Here is an 11,493-nt window from a genome sequence, read left to right as displayed (position 1 = left end):
CACATTCCCTTTCTCAGACCGCACCATGGGAAACAGACCCAGAGCATAATTTCTTCTCCACTAAAGTATAGAGTTGGTAGAACACATTTGGGCAGTACACGTTCTCCTGGCATTCACCATACCAAGCTTTGTCTGTCAGACTGCCAGATGCAGACGTGTGACTTGTCCCTTCAGAGAAGACATTTCCACCACCACATTGTCCAGTATCATTGTCTTGTACACCACACAATGTCTGTGCATGATGATCTGAGGATTGTATGTTTTTCTTGGCCATGGGAACAGGAACCCTGAAGCTCTTGACCAGCAGAGCTTGATGTAACACCCAGATACAGATTGGGAGTTGGTGGTGAGGACTGCAGCCAGGGACAGGTGACGTCTCAGCACTTGGTGGACCCGTGTTGGTAGGTTGTGCAGCTGCTGCATGGTGGGGTGGGCTGCTGTTACTCCTAGATGTTTCCACCTCACGGTAGCAGCACTTACAGGTGACCGGGGCGGCTCTAGCAGGGCAGAGATCTGACAATGTGACCTGGTGGACAGGCGGCATCCTGTGACCGTGCCACGTTTACAGTCAGTGAGCTCTTATTACCCATCTACTGCTAATGTATGTGTATGGGGAGTGTATGGCTGTATGCTGGATCTGATGCACCTGTCAGTAATAGGTGTGACTGACACAATACATTGGGCTGTGTAGTGTGAGTATCTCAGCATTCCTTCCCATAATACCCATCACTTCCAGTCTATAGCTACTTCTGTCTACGGTTGCCCCCAAGGCAGTATAGGACCATACATTATTATTTGTGCCTCTGCTGCTCAGTGGATCTTTCCCTTAGTGAAGCCTACTGTAGGTGGCGGCTAGTAGCTTGGTGGTAAGTACAAGTATCTGCAGTTGTGTGCTGGGCGACTATTGGTCAGTGACAGGACACAGCAGTGATGGGAAGATGACACTATGTAGCCTTCTGCAGGACAGTGTGACATAGCAATCACCATGTAGTGATGTAACAGGAACGGAGAGACATGCAAAGTGACTAACAGTGTCTATACTACATCTCCATCATCACTCTTACCCAGCTGGGGGGGGGGGGGAGGGGGGGGGGAAGTCATGCTACAGTAGTGGTACTATACTTTGGGCAGCAAGTAAAGGTGGGTACACATTAGTGGATGTGCTCTATGAGTGACGTGGCTTAGTGTTTCCCATCCTGGGCCGGGCCGCCCGGTGGCGTGCATACAGACTGCGATATCACTAATAATATCCCACAGTGACATCATGCCACGGCTGGCTGAATTATGCAGTTTAGGATGACGAGTCCAAATAAAGCTGCATGTACGGCCAACACCGAGGGTCATTAATGACCCGGCAGCCGGGCATCGCTCGGTGGCGGCATATACACTTAGCGATAAAGTAAACAACATCACTCAATTTGACCCTTCCTGACGTTGTTTAATTTTTCGCTGTGTCTATGTCGCCACCGAGCGATGCGCGGCCTCTCGTACCCACCTTAAGAGACAATATTGCAACTCAGAATGGACTATCGTCGTAATTTAGTATAAACATCTGTATTAGGATTTCTTATTCTTATCATTACACAACAAAATATAATTTACTACATAATAGAGAAAATATAAAACATACATTTCTTGAAGCTGCTAAGAATTATGTAAGATGGAATTACAGCCTAATACCCAACTACAAGTCCTGCATCTAATGACCATGAGGTAGTGTCTCATCTGAAGAGACTTCTCTTTAATTTGGGATTTCCAAAGATTAGTATGAAACTAATTACTGAAGGATATGAGAAGAGAAGCAGCCAGACTATTGTTTGTGTCATGGTATTGGTATTGAGTGATAATGTAAACAAGTACATAATGATAATAAGGAATGTCAGGTCCAACACCACATGGAGCACCATTGTCACAGCCGCCCGAACAAGAGCCTGGAGCTGAGGGGATGAGCTGTCCTGGGACACGTTCTGCCTGATCCTCCAGACATGGTGCAGTAGAGACGTCACACTGAGACCAATACAGGTGACAGTCAGGGTAAAGGGCAGGATGTAACTGAGCAGCAGGTTCACCACATAGTAAGGGATATCCACCATCATTGTAAAACTTACTGACCCATCAGTAACATTTCCATTCTGCAGAAACATGATCTGTACTGTCCATATAAAGGGTAAATTCATCAGAATGGACCATATTGCTGATCCTATAAGGAGTTTGGTGATGGAAGAGGGAAACCACATTTTCACCCAGAGGAAGATCCGGTGGGTAACGGTGACGAGTTTCACACAGTAGCAGATGGAGAGCCAGGCGGTGTTCCACAAACTCATATTGTACTGGACATACAGGACATAAAGCAAATATAATATTCCTGTGTTGAGTTGAGAGTAAAAATAATACAAGTAATCGCTCAGCAACAACTGGCACACCAGGAGGAGATTGGTGAGAGCCATAGAGAGCAGGATTGGGTCACTGGCTCCGAGTCTATTGCTCTTTTTCCAGAGTCTGATGTACACAGACAGGATGGCGGAGTTTATGATGATTCCATGTATCCCGATTATAGATAAAATGATGCTTATCACACTCTGCACAGACAGCTGCATTCTGCACAGCCGGGCGACCTGTCCTGTTTCCCTTACTAATATAATGACATCAGATGTGACAAGTGCCAGTGGTGTAATGATGACATGCCGGGCAGAGGGAGCACGGAGCAGGGGGAGACATGCAAATCTGGGTGATATCTGGTTTCCCTGTGTGTGTATTAATGTCCTCTGTGATACTAGAGAGACGGGAGGAGAGGAAGCTGGGATAGTACTTACTTTATCTTATCACTGGGTAACAGATATACTGGGTACAAATCAAAATGATAGAAAACATAACTAAAAAATGTAACAAAGGTAACCAGGGCAGCAGAGATATCTGTGTGTGTGCGCATGTGTGTACGTGTGTATCTGTGTGTGTGTGTGTGTGTGTGTGTGTGTGGAGGGCACATTGTTGGTGGTGAATGTAGCATTGCCCATCTGCATAATGTATGGGGACTGCTTTTTCCTGCAAAAATTGTGGACGGCAGGAGATCTCTCCAACATCTGCTGTGGACCTCCTTAGGGCTGGAGGGACATTGTAGGTCTTTGGCTGTGGGGACACTGTGGTGGCTGGCTGGAGGGCCCCTGTCAGGACTAGGTGCTGGAGAGGAATGGGGGAATGAGGCTGGAGTGACAGTAGGGGGGATCAAGCTGAAGAGAAGTAAAGGTATTTGGCTGGATATTGGCCCTCATTCCGAGTTGTTCGCTCGCAAGCTGCTTTTAGCAGCTAAACACACGCAAAGCCGCCACCTACTGGGAGTGAATCTTAGCTTCTTAAAATTGCGAACGAAAGATTCGCAATATTGCGATAAGACATCTCTGTGCAGTTTCTGAGTAGCTCCAGACTTACTCGGCATCTGCGATCAGTTCAGTGCTTGTCGTTCCTGGTTTGACGTCACAAACACACCCAGCGTTCGCCCAGACACTCCCCCGTTTCTCCAGCCACTCCTGTGTTTTTCCCAGAAACTGTAGCGTTTTTTCCCACACGCCCATAAAACGGCCAGTTTCCACCCAGAAACACCCACTTCCTGTCAATCACATTACGATCACCAGAACGAAGAAAAAATCGTGAGTAAAATTCCTAACTGCATAGCAAATTTACTTGGCGCAGTCGCACTGCGGACATTGCGCATGCGCACTAAGCGGAAAATTGCTGCGATGCAAAAAAATGTACTGAGCGATAGAGATGAGCGGGTTCGGTTCCTCGGAATCCGAACCCACCCGAACTTCAGCCTTTTTTGCACGTGTCCGAGCAGACTCGGATCCTCCCGCCTTGCTCGGTTAACCCGAGCGCGCCCGAACGTCATCATCCCGCTGTCGGATTCTCGCGAGACTCGGATTCTATATAAGGAGCCGCGCGTCGCCGCCATTTTCACACGTGCATTGAGATTGATAGGGAGAGGACGTGGCTGGCGTCCTCTCCGTTTAGATTAGATTAGAGCATAGGTTCTCAAACTCAGTCCTCAGGACCCCACACAGTGCATGTTTTGCAGGTCTCACAGAATCACAAGTGAAATCATTAACACCACCTGTGGACCTTTTAAAATGTGTCAGTGAATAATGAATACGCCTGTGCACTTGCTGTGTTACCTGCAAAACATGCACTGTGTGGGGTCCTGAGGACCGAGTTTGAGAACCACTGGATTAGAGAGACACTTGAGTTGATTGATTTACTACTGATTTTGGGGAGCATTAGGAGTACTCAGTACAGTGCAGAGTTTTGCTGATAGTGACCACCAGTTTTATTTATAATCCATTCTCTGCCTGAAAAAAAACGATACACAGTCACATACCATATCTGTGCTCAGCCTCAGTGTGCTGCATGATATATCATCTATGTATATCTGACTGTGCTGAGTGCTCACTGCTTTCACAGCTTAATTGTGGGGGAGACTGGGGAGCAGTTATAGCAGGAGTACAGTGCACACTTTTGCTGCCAGTGACCACCAGTATATTGTCTGCCTGAAAAAGTTAAACACTCCTGTGGAGTTTTTTTTTTTTTTATTCTATAAAAAACGCATTCTCCTGACAGTGTCCAGCAGGTCCGTCATTCATTATATTATATAAATATTTACCTACAGTAGTGTTATATATATATTTTTTCATCTCTATCATCTTTATCATCTCTATATTAGCAGACGCAGTACGGTAGTCCACGGCTGTGGCTATCTCTGTGTCGTCAGTGCTCGTCCATAATTGTATACCTACCTACCTGTGGTGTTTTTTTTTTTCTATCTTCTTCATACTAGTAGTTTAGGAGTCTGCTGACAGTGTCCACCAGGTCCGTCATTATATTATATACCTACAGTAGTAATATATTTAGTATATTATCTATACAAGCAGACGCAGTATGGTAGTCCGCGGCTGTGGCTTTCTCTGTGTTGTCAGTGCTCGTCCATAATTGTATACCTACCTACCTGTGGTGGGGTTTTTTTTTCTATCTTCTTCATACTAGTAGTTTAGGAGTCTGCTGACAGTGTCCACCAGGTCCGTCATTATATTATATACCTACAGTAGTAATATATTTAGTATATTATCTATACTAGCAGACGCAGTATGGTAGTCCACGGCTGTGGCTATCTCTGTGTCGTCAGTGCTCGCCCATAATTGTATACCTACCTACCTGTGGTGGTTTTTTTTTTCTATCTTCTTCATACTAGTAGTTTAGGAGTCTGCTGACAGTGTCCACCAGGTCCGTCATTATATTATATACCTACAGTAGTAATATATTTAGTATATTATCTATACGAGCAGACGCAGTACGGTAGTCCACGGCTGTGGCTATCTCTGTGTCGTCAGTGCTCGTCCATAATTGTATACCTACCTGTGGTGGGTTTTTTTTTTCTATCTTCTTCATTATAGTAGTTTAGGAGTCTGCTGACAGTGTCCACCAGGTCCGTCATTATATTATATACCTACAGTAGTAATATATTTAGTATATTATCTATACTAGCAGACGCAGTACGGTAGTCCACGGCTGTGGCTATCTCTGTGTCGTCAGTGCTCGCCCATAATTGTATACCTACCTACCTGTGGTGGTTTTTTTTTTCTATCTTCTTCATACTAGTAGTTTAGGAGTCTGCTGACAGTGTCCACCAGGTCCGTCATTATATTATATACCTACAGTAGTAATATATTTAGTATATTATCTATACTAGCAGACGCAGTACGGTAGTCCACGGCTGTGGCTATCTCTGTGTCGTCAGTGCTCGCCCATAATTGTATACCTACCTACCTGTGGTGGGGTTTTTTTTTCTATCTTCTTCATACTAGTAGTTTAGCAGTCTGCTGACAGTGTCCTCCAGGTCCGTCATTATATTATATATACCTACAGTAGTTATATATATATTTTTTTTTATATCATTAATTATCATCTCTATACTAGCAGACGCAGTACAGTAGTCCACGGCTGTAGCTACCTCTGTGTCGTCAGTCACTCGTCATCCATAAGTATACTAGTATCCATTCATCTCCATTGTTTACCTGAGGTGCCTTTTAGTTGTGCCTATTAAAATATGGAGAACAAAAATGTTGAGGTTCCAAAAATAGGGAAAGATCAAGATCGACTTCCACCTCGTGCTGAAGCTGCTGCCACTAGTCATGGCCGAGACGATGAAATTCCATCAACGTCGTCTGCCAAGGCCGATGCCCAATGTCATAGTACAGAGCATGTAAAATCCAAAACACAAAAGATCAGTAAAAAAAGGACTCAAAAATCTAAATTAAAATCGTCGGAGGAGAAGCGTAAACTTGCCAATATGCCATTTACCACACGGAGTGGCAAGGAACGGCTGAGGCCCTGGCCTATGTTCATGGCTAGTGGTTCAGCTTCACATGACGATGAAAGCCCTCAAAACTGAGGCCTTGACACTTATGTTGGTGTTAGACGTGCATCCGGTATCCGCCATTAGTGCAGTGGGATTCAGACAATTGATGGAGGTATTGTGTCCCCGGTAACAAATCCCATCTAGATTCCACTTCACTAGGTAGGCTTAGTCATACAGCTACCTCATTGCTCCTCTTCGACATCTTTGCATGAGGTGCTGTTTGGGGCCTAGGTTTTGAAAAGTGCCATCCTGTGTGACACTGCCATATGAGTCCAGGGGTACTGCTGTATTAGTCCTGGGGTACTGCTGTATAATTCCACCATATGCAGATTTTTTTTAAAGTGACTGGAGCGTGCTGGAGATGCTGTCAGTGGACCGAACAATTGCGGCCCACTCTCGACATTCAGCCACTGCGTGACACTACTAGATGGGCCAGGTGGTTGTGTCGCTTAGCTTAGGCCTACAGCAACCTCGGTGCACCTTTTTTTCTTCTTTGCATGATGTGCTGTTAGGGGCCTTTTTTTGATATCTGCCCTCCTGTCTGCCACTGCAGTGCCCACTCCTAGATGGGCCAGGTGTTTGTGTCGCTTGGCTTAGTCATACAGCTACCTCATTGCAATTCTTTTTCTTCTTTGCATCATGTGCTGTTTGGGGACTAGTTTTTGAATAGTGCCATCTTGTCTGCAACTGTATTGCCACTCCTAGATGGGCCAGGTGTTTGTGCCGCACACTTGTGTCGCTTAGCTTAGTCATACAGATACCTCGTAGCAATTTTTAGGCCTAAAAACAATATTGTGAGTTGTTCAGAATAGACTGGAAATGAGTGGAATGATTGTTATTGAGGTTAATAATACCGTAGGAGCAAAATGACTTCCACATTTTGTGATTTTAGCTGTTTTTATGTTTTTTTCCAAAAATCATCAAGATCCAAAACCAAAACACGAAAGGGTGGTTTTGGCAAAACCAAGACAAAACCAAAACACGAAAGTGGAATTAGAACCAAAACCAAAACACAAAACACGAAAAGTGCCTGCCGCACATCTCTACTGAGCGAACAACTCGGAATGACCACCATTATTCACTACTAACAAAATTAGTAGGAAAAGGCTCGGTGACAGTCATCTGCATTCTAAAGAAAGATTACCGATTCAAATGACAGTAAATACAGTTTAATAATATATGTTTGTTTAATAGTTAATTTCTTTCCCCACAAGAAAACTTATGTTACTATTCATTATCTGATTAAACCTCTGCTATGTGACAATGACATTGGTCATATAACATTGGTATTATTTCAATTTCTTCAGAGGTTCCTCATCACAGAAAAAAACACATATAGGTAATTTAGACTTTCAAGTAACTGACCTGTACCTGCCAGGGACCTGGGGGGTCTCTAAAAAATTAGGTTTTCTGGACGCCGATTTTATTATTGCTGGCCTTAGGCCCCTGTAGGTGCTTATGGGACTGAAGTATAAACAAGAAGCCAACAGCACAAATAAGAGGGGGTTATAGAATAGCATTATGCTCAGTAATAGATGTGCTGAGCAGTGAAGTGAGGACTGGAAGGTACAGCATGAGTATAAAAGATTTCAGGTCGGTATTATTCTAGTTCTATTGCTCATCATGTGACACCAGTGTATGTGTCCAACACCTTGGACATGATGTCAAAAATTACCGCTTCCATTTTAGAAGGCCATTTCAATGCACTATAACTTGTTACATTCCCTGTTGGACAAATAAAAAAAATCTCTACAGGAATTATAACATACAGTGTGTCACAACTGGCCAGCCGAGACTCCAGATACACTAATTTGAGAATTGACACCAGTGACTTTTGGTTACGTCAGCACGTGGGGTTAATAAAAACCTGGTACAAAAGAACTACAAAACTTTTTGCACCTATCTATATCCAGAATTATTAATTGCCCACTCACTTACACTTCATTAGTAGCTTTGGTTGCACAGGCTTGTAGATTCAACAAGAGACAGAGAGAATACGCTAAAATTAATTATGTTTTAATTCTAACAAAATAATCCAAGATTTGATTATATTAAAAATATTATTACAAATATGGACAGAAATACAGTACATATAAATCTCAGAATTTTATTTTCAGAAGCCTAACACTTTTACAAAGTACTTAGATGATTTCTGATGTGAGGTGACATCATAATTTAGAATGTTTAATTTCCCAGCACTCGTGGCTGAATCCCCTAAGAAAATGATCCCTGGGCATTGAGGGAGAAGTATCTTTAAACTTTCACAGCTGTTCTCTTCCCTCCCATCTTTGTGTTTTTAACCAGTTCAATGCTGGACATGTCAGGGATCATGTGCTTTCTACACATAGCTGTCTTGCAATAGACTGGGGAGAGGAAGTTAGCCCAGGTGGGACACAGACATTGTACTTTATTTATTATTCCTGGCCCAGGGTGATAAGGTCTGATGGTATGAGGATGAATGATGCCATTTTCCACCACCAAACATTTATGACTGGTACAAGATAAGAGTTCTCAATCTATCCACCAAACATACATTTCTCCTTCTCCGATGTCATTGCTGGGGTCTGGATGAAAGATCAATATATTTACCTCTGACTGAAGGCATCAATTCTTCTCCCAGATCTATGCATAAATAAAGTAATTTATAGGACACATGCTATAAATACATCTGGAAGAAACATCTAAGGAGCCCCTGATTGCAACTTCTTAAGTATAAAATCCTAAATGAACCATATATTCTGGCCCTTGACTATAACATTATATCATGTTTGATATTTACTAAATAAACTGCAGATAGCGTTTCCACATGAATTGGCCAATATAGGCATTACAGAGTTATGTGTAGGTGCTAGGGTGTTTTTCACTCTCCTGAAAACTATACTATAAATTTGCACCCTACTTCAAAGGGAACAGTACCCCATTTCTCTCTATCACCTTAAGAGCTAAAACCCATGGCCCTAACTGTGTGAAGTTTATATATTCTCCCGTGCTTGTGTGGGTTTCCTCTGGGTACTCCGGTTTCCTCTCACAATCCAAAAATACACTGCTAGGTTAACTGGCTGACAACAAAAAATAAACCCTAGTGTATGCGTGTGTGCATGTACATATGTTTAGGGCAGACTAGATGGGCCAAGTAGTCGTTACCTGCCATTAAATTTTATATAATGGGTACATTTATTAAAGGTTGATTTGTTTTTTATCTGTGATATTGTGTTGCTTTTGCAAATCAGGAGATTTATTTAATTATGATGCATATTAAAGGAGCCCAAATCACATGCAGCAATGTGGCTAATTAAGCATGGCTGAGAGTGGCTCTGGAGATGGAGATGTGAGAGCTTATGGATTCCACCTGACGGAAAACACCCAAGAGGGAGAAACAGAATAGACTTAGTGGCCTACTGAGGTACCGCAGAGGCTGAACAGGACTAAGGGGGGTATTCAGAGTTGTTAGCAAATAAAAAAAGATAGCAATTGGGAAAAACCATGGCCCTCATTCCGAGTTGTTCGCTCGCTAGCTGCTTTTAGCAGCTTTACACATGCTAAGCCGCCGCCTACTGGGAGTGACTCTTAGCATAGTAAAATTGCGAACGAAAGATTCGCAATATTGCGAAAGGACATCTCTGTGCAGTTTCGGAGTAGCTCGAGACTTACTCTGCCAGTGCGATCAGTTCAGTGCTTGTCGTTCCTAGTTTGACGTCACAAACACACCCAGCGTTCGTCCAGACACTCCTCCGTTTCTCCAGCCACTCCCGCGTTTTTCCCAGAAACGGTAGCGTTTTTTCCCACACGCCCATAAAACGGCCTGTTTCCACCCAGAAGCACCCACTTCCTGTCAATCACATTACAATCACCAGAACAAAGAAAAAAACGTGAGTAAAATACCTAACTGCATAGCAAATTTACTTGGCGCAGTCGCAGTGCGGACATTGCGCATGCACACTAAGCGGAAAATCGCTGCGATGCGAAAAAATTTACAGAGCGAACAACTCGGAATGACCACCCATGTGCAGTGGAGGGCAGACGTAATGTGCAGAGAGTGTTACATTTGGGTGAGTTATATTGTTTCTGTGCAGAGTAAATACTGGCTGATTTTTTTTACAATGCAATTTAGATTTCAGTTTGAACACACCACACCCAAATCTAACTCTCTCTGCACATGTTACATCTGTCTCACCTGCAGTGCTAGCTTTGTTGATTTGCTAACAACTCTGAATACACTATAGTTCACCTGTGGGCAGATATACCTCAATGTAGTCTCTGATGGTGAGGTCATACGATAAGGAGAGTGCCTGACTGGGCACAATATCTACATAAGAGTCTGGCAATTTTGTGATTGGTTAAAGAAGGTCAATTGTTGCTAGGCAGATCAGAGTTTTGAGTGAGTGATAATTGGGTAGGGCCAGCCTATCGGTGAGTGTAGGGGAGGTGTTTAGTACATGTAGGGTAGAAACTTCCAGAGTGCTTCCTCTTGTCGTCTGGAATCCTGGAAGGATAAGTAAAGGCTGATTGTTGTCTGCCTATCTCTTTATTTCTTTCAAGTTTCTGCCTCATTCCTAATTTTTTCCTTTATCTTCTTCTCTTACATTACTATCTTTCCCCAGCCTTTCCTTTTTTATATACTGCTGCTTATCTGCTTATCTTATACTGCTGCTTTTCTCCTTTGTTGTATTGCCCAGTGTGCTTCCCCACCCTGCATTATGCCCAGGCCTAAGCGCTCGGCAACCCGTCCCCTGAGGCTGGCGGATGCTGCTCCCTCATCGGGTGCTGTGCGCCTCCGCCGCCCAGCTGCTGTCCCCTCTCGTCAGGCTCCCATCTCCGGGGTGGGAGGCGCGACGGTGCCCGTTCCGTCAGCGCCTCCCGTCTCTGCCCCCGATGCAGCGCCCGGCGGCTCCATGCGTCCCGCTACTAGCGGGTCGGGCACAGCGGCCGCCAGCGCAGGACACTTGCTGCCTCGCGCCGGGGACTCGTCAACCCTGGCCGCGAAGGTGGCTGGGGCTGCAGCGCTGGCTGGCCGCTTCTCTCCCGCGATCAGCGGGTGTGGGGCGGTTGGCGCCGGCGCTGCTGCAGGGGTCATGCGCGGCGGGGATTCG

General features: G+C 44.4%; 1 protein-coding gene across 1 annotated transcript; it reads right to left on the bottom strand.

The window, feature by feature from the left end:
* Nucleotides 1–1,721: 1,721 nt before the first annotated feature.
* LOC134944374 (taste receptor type 2 member 41-like) lies at nucleotides 1,722–2,597 on the bottom strand. The gene has a single exon (XM_063932955.1). It carries the CDS (start codon nucleotides 2,595–2,597, stop codon nucleotides 1,722–1,724), a length of 876 nt encoding a protein of 291 aa, XP_063789025.1.
* Nucleotides 2,598–11,493: the final 8,896 nt, after the last annotated feature.

The sequence above is a fragment of the Pseudophryne corroboree genome, chromosome 7 (genome assembly GCF_028390025.1).
Source record: "Pseudophryne corroboree isolate aPseCor3 chromosome 7, aPseCor3.hap2, whole genome shotgun sequence".
Classification (NCBI taxonomy): Eukaryota; Metazoa; Chordata; class Amphibia; order Anura; family Myobatrachidae; genus Pseudophryne; species Pseudophryne corroboree.
Note: the sequence above shows the minus strand (reverse complement) of the source record. Positions and strands in the feature narration are given on the sequence as shown.

Excerpts from the sequence above, each read along its gene's own strand:
- LOC134944374 (XM_063932955.1), bottom strand. The coding sequence starts at position 2,597 with ATGCAGCTGTCTGTGCAGAGTGTGATAAGCATCATTTTATCTATAATC.